This window comes from Plectropomus leopardus, chromosome 7 (genome assembly GCF_026936395.1).
Source record: "Plectropomus leopardus strain MGB_pleo_1.0 chromosome 7, ASM2693639v1, whole genome shotgun sequence".
Classification (NCBI taxonomy): domain Eukaryota; kingdom Metazoa; phylum Chordata; class Actinopteri; order Perciformes; family Serranidae; genus Plectropomus; species Plectropomus leopardus.
This window is the reverse complement of record NC_142182.1, coordinates 497501-510101: the sequence shown is the minus strand read 5'-3', so window position 1 is coordinate 510101 and position 12601 is coordinate 497501. Positions and strand designations below refer to the sequence as shown.

General features: G+C 34.6%; 1 protein-coding gene across 2 annotated transcripts in view; it reads right to left on the bottom strand.

Annotated features, from left to right (window-relative positions):
* Positions 1 to 12601, bottom strand: part of gramd2ab (GRAM domain containing 2Ab) — a 56217-nt gene that overhangs the window by 18776 nt on the left and 24840 nt on the right. For both annotated transcript variants that reach the window (XM_088079502.1, XM_088079503.1), the window contains exon 10: positions 11947 to 12040. In XM_088079502.1, the coding sequence (XP_087935628.1) occupies positions 11947 to 12040 (94 nt within the window). The remainder of the gene's footprint in view (positions 1 to 11946; positions 12041 to 12601) is intronic.

Genomic DNA, 12601 nt, shown 5'->3' with positions numbered 1-12601 from the left:
CATGTTCACTTTTGACATTTTTCGCCATAGTATAGCCTTGGTGTTTTTGACGTTTTTTTCGACACAACATATTTTGGTGTTTTGGCAGTTTTGCAATCCTCTTTGCTTCTAAATGTCTCGGCACGCTATTTGAAGTTGTTTCCAGGTGTTTTTTGGACATGTTCAATTTTGACATTTTTCGCCATAGTATAGCCTTGGTGTTTTTGGCGTTTTTCCTTACATGTCAAATTTTGTTGTTTTTGGCATTTTTTGCGATTCTCGTTGCTCCTAAATGTTTCTGCATGCTATTTTAAGTGGTTTTCAGGTGTTTTTTTTACATGTTAAATTTTGACTTTTTACGCCATAGTATAGCCTTGGTGTTTTTGGCGTTTCTTTCGCCATAGTATAGCCTTGGTGTTTTTGGCGATTTTTTTCGACATGACATATTTTGGTGTTTTTGGCAGTTTTTGCAATTCTCTTTGCTATGACGTGTCTTGGAACGTTAATTTAAGTGGTTTTCATGCGTTTTTTGGACATGTTAAATTTTGACTTTTTTCGCCATAGTATAGCCTTGGTGTTTTTGGCGTTTTTTTCGCCATAGTATAGCCTTGGTGTTTTTGGCGATTTTTTTCGACATGACATATTTTGGTGTTTTTGGCAGTTTTTGCAATTCTTTTTGCTATGACGTGTCTCGGAACGTTAATTTAAGTGGTTTTCATGCGTTTTTTGGACATGTTAAATGTTGACATTTTTTGCCATAGTATAGCCTTGGTGTTTTTGGCGTTTCTTTCGACATGACATATTTTGATGGTTTTGGCATTTTTTTGCAATTCTCTTTGCTATGACATGCCTCGGCACGCTATTTTAAGTTGGTTCCAGGTGTTTTTTGGACATGTTCACTTTTGACATTTTTCGCCATAGTATAGCCTTGGTGTTTTTGGCGTTTTTTTCGACACAACATATTTTGGTGTTTTTGGCAGTTTTTGCAATCCTCTTTGCTTCTAAATGTCTCGGCACGCTATTTGAAGTTGTTTCCAGGTGTTTTTTGGACATGTTCAATTTTGACATTTTTCGCCATAGTATAGCCTTGGTGTTTTTGGCGTTTTTCCTTACATGTCAAATTTTGTTGTTTTTGGCATTTTTTGCGATTCTCGTTGCTCCTAAATGTTTCTGCATGCTATTTTAAGTGGTTTTCAGGTGTTTTTTTTACATGTTAAATTTTGACTTTTTACGCCATAGTATAGCCTTGGTGTTTTTGGCGTTTCTTTCGCCATAGTATAGCCTTGGTGTTTTTGGCGATTTTTTTCGACATGACATATTTTGGTGTTTTTGGCAGTTTTTGCAATTCTCTTTGCTATGACGTGTCTTGGAACGTTAATTTAAGTGGTTTTCATGCGTTTTTTGGACATGTTAAATTTTGACTTTTTTCGCCATAGTATAGCCTTGGTGTTTTGGCGTTTTTTACCATAGTATAGCCTTGGTGTTTTTGGCGATTTTTTTTGACATGACATATTTTGGTGTTTTTGGCAGTTTTTGCAATTCTCTTTGCTATGACGTGTCTTGGAACGTTAATTTAAGTGGTTTTCATGCGTTTTTTGGACATGTTAAATGTTGACATTTTTTGCCATAGTATAGCCTTGGTGTTTTTGGCGTTTTTTTCGACATGACATATTTTGGTGTTTTTGGCAATTTTTGCAATTCTCTTTGCTATGACGTGTCTTGGAACGTTAATTTAAGTGGTTTTCATGCGTTTTTTGAACATGTTAAATGTTGACATTTTTTGCCATAGTATAGCCTTGGTGTTTTTGGCGTTTCTTTCGACATGACATATTTTGATGGTTTGGCGTTTTTTTGCAATTCTCGTTGCTATGACATGCCTCGGCACGCTATTTTAAGTTGTTTCCAGGTGTTTTTTGGACATGTTCAATTTTGACATTTTTCGCCATAGTATAGCCTTGGTGTTTTTGGCGGTTTTTTCGCCATAGTATAGCCTTGGTGTTTTTGGCGTTTTTTCATCATAGTATAGCCTTGGTGTTTTTGGCGATTTTTTTCGACATGACATATTTTGGTGTTTTTGGCAGTTTTTGCAATTCTCTTTGCTATGACGTGTCTCAGAACGTTAATTTAAGTGGTTTTCATACGTTTTTTGGACATGTTAAATGTTGACATTTTTTGCCATAGTATAGCCTTGGTGTTTTTGGCGTTTCTTTCGACATGACATATTTTGATGTTTTTGGCGTTTTTTTGCAATTCTCGTTAGTATGACATGTGTCGGCACGCCATTTTAAGTTGTTTCCAGGTGTTTTTTGGACATGTTAAATGTTGACATTTTTCGCCATAGTATAGCCTTGGTGTTTTTGGCGGTTTTTTCGCCATAGTATAGCCTTGGTGTTTTTGGCGTTTTTTTCGCCATAGTATAGCCTTGGTGTTTTTGGCGATTTTTTTCGACATGACATATTTTGGTGTTTTTGGCAGTTTTTGCAATTCTCTTTGCTATGACGTGTCTCAGAACGTTAATTTAAGTGGTTTTCATACGTTTTTTGGACATGTTAAATGTTGACATTTTTTGCCATAGTATAGCCTTGGTGTTTTTGGCGTTTCTTTCGACATGACATATTTTGATGTTTTTGGCATTTTTTTGCAATTCTCGTTGCTATGACATGTGTCGGCACGCCATTTTAAGTTGTTTTCAGGTTTTTTTTGGACATGTTAAATGTTGACATTTTTCGCCATAGTATAGCCTTGGTGTTTTTGGCGGTTTTTCTTTACATGTCAAATTTTGTTGTTTTTGGCGTTTTTTTGCGATCCTCTTTGCTTCTAAATGTTTCTGCACGCTATTTTAAGTGGTTTTCAGGTGTTTTTTGGACATGTTCAATTTTGACATTTTTTGCCATAGTATAGCCTTGGTGTTTTTGGCGATATTTTTCGACATTACATATTTTGGTGTTTTTGGCAGTTTTTGCAATTCTCTTTGCTATGACGTGTCTTGGAACGTTAATTTAAGTGGTTTTCATGCGTTTTTTGGACATGTTAAATGTTGACATTTTTTGCCATAGTATAGCCTTGGTGTTTTTGGCGTTTCTTTCGACATGACATATTTTGATGGTTTTGGCATTTTTTTGCAATTCTCTTTGCTATGACATGCCTCGGCACGCTATTTTAAGTTGTTTCCAGGTGTTTTTTGGACATGTTCAATTTTGACATTTTTCGCCATAGTATAGCCTTGGTGTCTTTGGCGTTTTTTTTCACATGTCAAATTTTGTTGTTTTTGGCATTTTTTGTGATTCTCTTTGCACCTAAATGTTTCTGCATGCTATTTTAAGTGGTTTTTAGGTGTTTTTTGGACATGTTAAATTTAGACTTTTTTCGCCATAGTATAGCCTTGGTGTTTTTGGCGTTTTTTTCGCCATAGTATAGCCTTGGTGTATTTGGCGATTTTTTTCGACATGACATATTTTGATGTTTTTGGCGTTTTTTTGCAATTCTCTTTGCTATGACATGTGTCGGCACGCCATTTTAAGTTGTTTCCAGGTGTTTTTTGGACATGTTAAATGTTGACATTTTTCGCCATAGTATAGCCTTGGTGTTTTTGGCGGTTTTTCTTTACATGTCAAATTTTGATGTTTTTGGCGTTTTTTGCGATCCTCTTTGCTTCTAAATGTTTCTGCACGCTATTTTAAGTGGTTTTCAGGTGTTTTTTGGACATGTTCAATTTTGACATTTTTCGCCATAGTATAGCCTTGGTGTTTTTGGTGATATTTTTCGACATTACATATTTTGGTGTTTTTGGCAGTTTTTGCAATTCTCTTTGCTATGACGTGTCTTGGAACGTTAATTTAAGTGGTTTTCATGCGTTTTTTGGACATGTTAAATGTTGACATTTTTCGCCATAGTATAGCCTTGGTGTCTTTGGCGTTTTTTTTCACATGTCAAATTTTGTTGTTTTTGGCGTTTTTTGCGATTCTCTTTGCTTCTAAATGTTTCTGCACGCTATTTTAAGTGGTTTCCAGGTGTTTTTTGGACATGTTCACTTTTGACATTTTTCGCCATAGTATAGCCTTGGTGTTTTTGGCGTTTTTCTTTACATTTCAAATTTTGTTGTTTTTGGCATTTTTTGTAATTCTCTTTGCACCTAAATGTTTCTGCATGCTATTTTAAGTGGTTTTCAGGTGTTTTTTGGACATGTTAAATTTTGACTTTTTTCGCCATAGTATAGCCTTGGTGTTTTTGGCGTTTTTTTCGCCATAGTATAGCCTTGGTGTATTTGGCGATTTTTTTCGACATGATATATTTTGATGTTTTTGGCGTTTTTTTGCAATTCTCTTTGCTATGACATGTGTCGGCACGCCATTTTAAGTTGTTTCCAGGTGTTTTTTGGACATGTTAAATGTTGACATTTTTCGCCATAGTATAGCCTTGGTGTTTTTGGCGGTTTTTCTTTACATGTCAAATTTTGATGTTTTTGGCGTTTTTTGCGAACCTCTTTGCTTCTAAATGTTTCTGCACGCTATTTTAAGTGGTTTTCAGGTGTTTTTTGGACATGTTCAATTTTGACATTTTTCGCCATAGTATAGCCTTGGTGTTTTTGGTGATTTTTTTCGACATGACATATTTTGGTGTTCTTGGCAGTTTTTGCAATTCTCTTTGCTATGACGTGTCTTGGCACGCTATTTTAAGTGGTTTTCATGTGTTTTTTGGACATGTTCAATTTTGACTTTTTTCGCCATAGTATAGCCTTGGTGTTTTTGGCGATTTTTTTCGACATGACATATTTTGGTGTTTTTGGCAGTTTTTGCAATTCTCTTTGCTATGACGTGTCTCAGAACGTTAATTTAAGTGGTTTTCATACGTTTTTTGGACATGTTAAATGTTGACATTTTTTGCCATAGTATAGCCTTGGTGTTTTTGGCGTTTCTTTCGACATGACATATTTTGATGTTTTTGGCGTTTTTTTGCAATTCTCTTTGCTATGACATGTGTCAGCACGCCATTTTAAGTTGTTTCCAGGTGTTTTTTGGACATGTTAAATGTTGACATTTATCGCCATAGTATAGCCTTGGTGTTTTTGGCGATTTTTTTCGACATGACATATTTTGGTGTTTTTGGCAGTTTTTGCAATTCTCTTTGCTATGACGTGTCTTGGAACGTTAATTTAAGTGGTTTTCATGCGTTTTTTTGACATGTTAAATGTTGACATTTTTTGCCATAGTATAGCCTTGGTGTTTTTGGCGGTTTTTCTTTACATGTCAAATTTTGTTGTTTTTGGCGTTTTTTGCGATCCTCTTTGCTTCTAAATGTTTCTGCACGCTATTTTAAGTGGTTTTCAGGTGTTTTTGGACATGTTCAATTTTGACATTTTTCGCCATAGTATAGCCTTGGTGTTTTTGGCGATTTTTTTCGACATGACATATTTTGGTGTTTTTGGCAGTTTTTGCAATTCTCTTTGCTATGACGTGTCTTGGAACGTTAATTTAAGTGGTTTTCATGCGTTTTTTGGACATGTTAAATGTTGACATTTTTTGCCATAGTATAGCCCTGGTGTTTTTGGCGTTTTTTTCGACATGACATATTTTGGTGTTTTTGGCAATTTTTGCAATTCTCTTTGCTATGACGTGTCTCGGAACGTTAATTTAAGTGGTTTTCATGCGTTTTTTGAACATGTTAAATGTTGACATTTTTTGCCATAGTATAGCCTTGGTGTTTTTGGCGTTTCTTTCGACATGACATATTTTGATGGTTTTGGCGTTTTTTTTTGCAATTCTCTTTGCTATGACATGCCTCGGCACGCTATTTTAAGGTGTTTCTAGGTGTTTTTTGGACATGTTCAATTTTGACATTTTTCGCCATAGTATAGCCTTGGTGTTTTTGGCGTTTTTTTTCACATGTCAAATTTTGTTGTTTTTGGCATTTTTTGTGATTCTCTTTGCTCCTAAATGTTTCTGCACGCTATTTTAAGTGGTTTTCAGGTGTTTTTTGGACATGTTCAATGTTGATATTTTTCGCCATAGTATAGCCTTGGTGTTTTTGGCGTTTTTTTCGCCATAGTATAGCCTTGGTGTTTTTGGCGATTTTTTTCAACATGACATATTTTGGTGTTTTTGGCAGTTTTTGCAATTCTCTTTGCTATGACGTGTCTCAGAACGTTAATTTAAGTGGTTTTCATACGTTTTTTGGACATGTTAAATGTTGACATTTTTTGCCATAGTATAGCCTTGGTGTTTTTGGCGTTTCTTTCGACATGACATATTTTGATGTTTTTGGCGTTTTTTTGCAATTCTCTTTGCTATGACATGTGTCAGCACGCCATTTTAAGTTGTTTCCAGGTGTTTTTTGGACATGTTAAATGTTGACATTTTTCGCCATAGTATAGCCTTGGTGTTTTTGGCGATTTTTTTCGACATGACATATTTTGGTGTTTTTGGCAGTTTTTGCAATTCTCTTTGCTATGACGTGTCTTGGAACGTTAATTTAAGTGGTTTTCATGCGTTTTTTGGACATGTTAAATGTTGACATTTTTTGCCATAGTATAGCCTTGGTGTTTTTGGCGTTTCTTTCGACATGACATATTTTGATGGTTTTGGCATTTTTTTGCAATTCTCTTTGCTATGACATGCCTCGGCACGCTATTTTAAGTTGGTTCCAGGTGTTTTTTGGACATGTTCAATTTTGACATTTTTCGCCATAGTATAGCCTTGGTGTTTTTGGCGGTTTTTCTTTACATTGCCAATTTTGTTGTTTTTGGCGTTTTTGCAATTCTCTTTGCTTCTAAATGTTTCTGCACGCTATTTTAAGTGGTTTCCAGGTGTTTTTTGGACATGTTCACTTTTGACATTTTTTCGCCATAGTATAACCTTGGTGTTTTTGGCGTTTTTCTTTACATGTCAAATTTTGTTGTTTTTGGCATTTTTTGTGATTCTCTTTGCACCTAAATGTTTCTGCATGCTATTTTAAGTGGTTTTCAGGTGTTTTTTGGACATGTTAAATTTTGACTTTTTTCGCCATAGTATAGCCTTGGTGTTTTTGGCGTTTTTTTCGCCATAGTATAGCCTTGGTGTTTTTGGCGTTTCTTTCGACATGACATATTTTGATGTTTTTGGCGTTTTTTTTGCAATTCTCGTTGCTATGACATGTGTCGGCACGCCATTTTAAGTTGTTTCCAGGTGTTTTTTGGACATGTTAAATGTTGACATTTTTCGCCATAGTATAGCCTTGGTGTTTTTGGCGGTTTTTCTTTACATGTCAAATTTTGATGTTTTTGGCGTTTTTTGCGAACCTATTTGCTTCTAAATGTTTCTGCACGCTATTTTAAGCGGTTTTCAGGTGTTTTTTGGACATGTTCAATTTTGACATTTTTCGCCATAGTATAGCCTTGGTGTTTTTGGTGATTTTTTTCGACATGACATATTTTGGTGTTCTTGGCAGTTTTTGCAATTCTCTTTGCTATGACGTGTCTTGGCACGCCATTTTAAGTGGTTTTCATGTGTTTTTTGGACATGTTCAATTTTGACTTTTTTCGCCATAGTATAGCCTTGGTGTTTTTGGCGATTTTTTTCGACATGACATATTTTGGTGTTTTTGGCAGTTTTTGCAATCCTCTTTGCTTCTAAATGTCTCGGCATGCTATTTTAAGTTGTTTCCAGGTGTTTTTTGGACATGTTAAATGTTGACATTTTTCGCCATAGTATAGCCTTGGTGTTTTTGGCGGTTTTTCTTTACATGTCAAATTTTGTTGTTTTTGGCGTTTTTTGCGATCCTCTTTGCTTCTAAATGTTTCTGCACGCTATTTTAAGTGGTTTTCAGGTGTTTTTTGGACATGTTCAATTTTGACATTTTTCGCCATAGTATAGCCTTGGTGTTTTTGGTGATTTTTTTCGACATGACATATTTTGGTGTTCTTGGCAGTTTTTGCAATTCTCTTTGCTATGACGTGTCTTGGTACGCTATTTTAAGTAGTTTTCATGAGTTTTTTGGACATACATTTTTCGCCATAGTATAGCCTTGGTGTTTTTGGCGTTTTTCTTTACATGTCAAATTTTGTTGTTTTTGGCATTTTTTGTGATTCTCTTTGCTCCTAAATGTCTCGGCATGCTATTTTAAGTTGTTTCCAGGTGTTTTTTGGACATGTTAAATGTTGACATTTTTCGCCATAGTATAGCCTTGGTGTTTTTGGTGTTTCTTTCGACATGACATATTTTGATGTTTTTGGCGTTTTTTTGCAATTCTCTTTGCTATGACATGTGTCGGCACGCCATTTTAAGTTGTTTCCAGGTGTTTTTTGGACATGTTAAATGTTGACATTTTTCGCCATAGTATAGCCTTGGTGTTTTTGGCGGTTTTTCTTTACATGTCAAATTTTGTTGTTTTTGGCGTTTTTTGCGATCCTCTTTGCTCCTAAATGTTTCTGCACGCTATTTTAAGTGGTTTTCATGTGTTTTTTGGACATGTTCAATTTTGACATTTTTCGCCATAGTATAGCCTTGGTGTTTTTAGCGATTTTTTTCGACATGACATATTTTGGTGTTTTTGGCAGTTTTTGCAATCCTCTTTGCTTCTAAATGTCTCGGCATGCTATTTTAAGTTGTTTCCGGGTTTTTTTTGGACATGTTAAATGTTGACATTTTTCGCCATAGTATAGCCTTGGTGTTTTTGGCGTTTTTCTTCGACACAACATATTTTGTTGTTCTTGGCAGTTTTTGCAATTCTCTTTGCTTCTAAATGTCTCGGCAAGCTATTTTAAGTTGTTTCCAGGTGTTTTTTGGACATGTTCAATTTTGATATTTTTCGCCATAGTATAGCCTTGGTGTTTTTGGCGTTTTTCTTTACATGTCAAATTTTGTTGTTTTTGGCATTTTTTGTGATTGTCTTTGCTCCTAAATGTTTTTGCATGCTATTTTAAGTGGTTTTCAGGTGTTTTTTGGACATGTTCAATTTTGACATTTTTCGCCATAGTATAGCCTTGGTGTTTTTGGCATTTTTTTCGCCATAGTATAGCCTTGGTGTTTTTGGCGATTTTTTTCGACATGACATATTTTGGTGTTTTTGGCAGTTTTTGCAATTCTCTTTGCTATGACGTGTCTCGGAACGTTATTTTAAGTGGTTTTCATGTGTTTTTTGGACATGTTAAATGTTGACATTTTTCGCCATAGTATAGCCTTGGTGTTTTTGGCGTGTTTTTCGACATGACATATGTTGATGTTTTTGGCGGTTTTTGCAATTCTCTTTGCTATGACGTGTCTCGGCACGCTATTTTAAGTGGTTTTCAGGTGTTTTTTGGACATGTTCAATTTTGACATTTTTCGCCATAGTATAGCCTTGGTGTTTTTGGCGGTTTTTCTTTACATGTCAAATTTTGTTGTTTTTGGCGTTTTTTGCGATTCTCTTTGCTTCTAAATGTTTCTGCACGCTGTTTTAAGTGGTTTTCAGGTGTTTTTTGGACATGTTCAATTTTGACATTTTTCGCTATAGTATAGCTTCTGTGTTTTTGGCGATTTTTTTCGACATGACATATTTTGGTGTTCTTGGCAGTTGTTGCAATTCTCTTTGCTATGACGTGTCTTGGCACATTATTTTAAGTGGTTTTCATGTGTTTTTTGGACATGTTCAATTTTGACATTTTTTGCCATAGTATAGCCTTGGTGTTTTTGGTGATTATTTTGATTTTACATATTTTGGTGTTTTTGGCAGTTTTTGCAATTCTCTTTGCTATGACGTGTCTCTGCACGTTATTTTAAGTGGTTTTCATGTGTTTTTTGGACATGTTCAATTTTGACATTTTTCACCATAGTATAGCCTTGGTGTTTTTGGTGTTTTTTTCAACGTAGTATAGCCTTGTTTTTGGCATTTTTTGCAATTCTCTTTGCTCCTAAATGTTTCTGCACGCTACTTTAAGTGGTTTTCAGGTGTTTTTTGGACATGCCAAATTTTGACATTTTTCGCCATAGTATAGCCTTGGTGTTTTTGGCGTTTTTTTCAACGTAATATAACCTTGTTGTTTTTGGCGACTTTTTCGACTTTACATATTTTGGTGTTTTTGGCAGTTTTTGCAATTGTCTTTGCTTCTAAATGTTTCTGCACGCTATTTTAAGTGGTTTTCATTTGTTTTTTGGACATGTTAAATTTTGACAGTTTTTGCCATAGTATAGCCTTGGTGTTTTTGGCGTTTCTTTCGACATGACATATGTTGATGTTTTTGGCGGTTTTTGCAATTTTCTTTGCTTCTAAATGTTTCTGCACGTTGTTTTAAGTGGTTTTCATGTGTTTTTTGGACATGTTAAATTTTGAAATTTTTCTGCCATAGTATAGCCTTGGTGTTTTTGCCTTTGTTTTTGACATGATACATTTTGGTGTTTTTGGCAGTTTTTTCAATTCTCTTTGCTATAATGTTTCTTTGAACACTAAGGAAAAAAACGTCATAGTACAGTATTTGAAAAAGCCATGGTACACTGTGTTGAAAAAAATAAAAATTAAAACTAAGTGCAATATAAATTGAAAACGCAAAAAAAAATTATAGTATACTAAATAAAAAAAGGTTGATGAAAAACAAAAGGAAATTCATAGTATAGTATGTTAAATAAAAAAATATAAAAAATCATTATAAAACATGTCAAAAAACGTTCAAACAAATTATAGTATAACAAAAAGAAATCACAGAGTAGTATGCTGGGAAAAAAGCCCCTGTATAATGTGTCTAGATAACTATATATAAAGGTCTTAATATAGTATGTTTAAAAAAGTTAACGTAATTAAAAGTTCATGTTATTGTGTGAAAATATTCAGCCAGCAGGTGGCAACACAGAACAACAATCAAGTATACTTCAGTTTACAGTTTTCACAGATCAAACCGGAAAACACTGAAGATTTAAGAAAACCGCTGATGTGGATCATATTTACGTCATATTTATGCAGCTTCTGCTGCTGTCTGCAGTCTGGGTGTTTTGGAGTTTTTTAGGCCTTTCCTAGGTTTAATTTTGAGCAAGTTTTTGTGTTAGTTTTTGGATTCTGGATGTCTTTGTGATGATATTTTAACCCTTTAGTGACTGTTTGTCTCATTTTAGTCTCTTTTCTTCTTCCTGTTGTGATAACTGTGTGTGTGTTGATGCATGTGTCCTAAATGTAGTCCAGATTGTGTATTTGAGTGTAATCAGTGAATTTGCAGCTCAGCTCCTACAATAAGTCTAAAATACACTGTGGAAACTAAATAGTTAACTTCAGACTGTTCAGGTCCAAAAATGCTCCATTGAAACCCATTCAAACTGACATTTTTGATCCCACAGCCATCAGAGCAGAAAAACAGGACTTGTATTATTTCTGGGTGTCATTCTGGGCTTTTGACTCTGAATTTGTCATTTTGACTATTTTCCACCTGATGAGGTCATTTTGACCATATTTGGCATCTGGAGGAAATACATGCTATTTCCACTAGGTGACCTGTCACAGTCAATGTAGCTGCTGATCACTGACAGATCCCAGACTGTCAGCAGCTACACTCACACACTGACATATCCCAGACTGTCAGCAGCTACACTCACACACTGACATATCCCAGACTGTCAGCAGCTACACTCACACACTGACATATCCCAGACTGTCAGCAGCTACACTCACACACTGACATATCCCAGACTGTCAGCAGCTACACTCACACACTGAGGAGGAGGACACTCAACATCATTCAGTTTTTGTGTTGTTGTTTTTTTCATCTAAAATCACAGTGGCATCATAACAAAACCCTAGAATTTAAAGGGTTATAATCCAGAAAATTAATGAATATTTGATATTTATAATTAGGACTGATGTTGGTTAAAAAAATAAATTCAACAAAAGCAGAAAATCATATTAATGCAGAATATTTTTAAAGTTTGAGTTTGAAAAGCACAATTTACGTGCAGAGTGATACGAGCATGTGTGATATTAAAGCGGGCACTACGGGGTTAAATGTGTGTGTGTGTTTGTGTGTGTGTTACTCACAGCAGGATGAAGAGTTTCAGTAGCTGGTACTCCATGTGGCCCAGTTCAGGTACTGGTTCTGACAGCAGGATGTTCTCTGTCTCCAAACTGCCGTCTACGAACAATTCAAAATTATTAAATTTAGAAATCTATAGATAGATAGATGTGTGTGTGTGTGTGTGTGTGTGTGTGTGTGTATGTGTGTGATTAAAATCTTAATAGTTAAAATAATTTGAAAATCCTATATTAATTTCTGTTTTTACAGTTTCATTTTTTGGCTCTGATAAATGGTGTAATTTTTGTGATTTTTATTTTTGCACTATACATTTTAAACGAACACTATGGCAATCGCTTTTTACAGGAAAGAAAAATACTAACTTTTTTAAAAGAAAAAAACAAAAAGTTTTTAAGAACAAAAGTTTTTAAAAATCATCAAAAATTTTAATTGACAAAATATTGTGAATTATTTTAATGAAAAAAAAAGCCAAATGTTTAACTAACAAAAAAACAACAAAAAAGAATGCTGAAAGAAAAACAAAAACAAAACAACAAAAACATCAATAATCATCAATATCATCAATTTTTTAAAAAAATCAACAACAAAAATTTAAACTAATACATTATAATGTTTTCACAGAGGTCAAATCCTAGAAACTCCCATCATGCACAGAGTCAC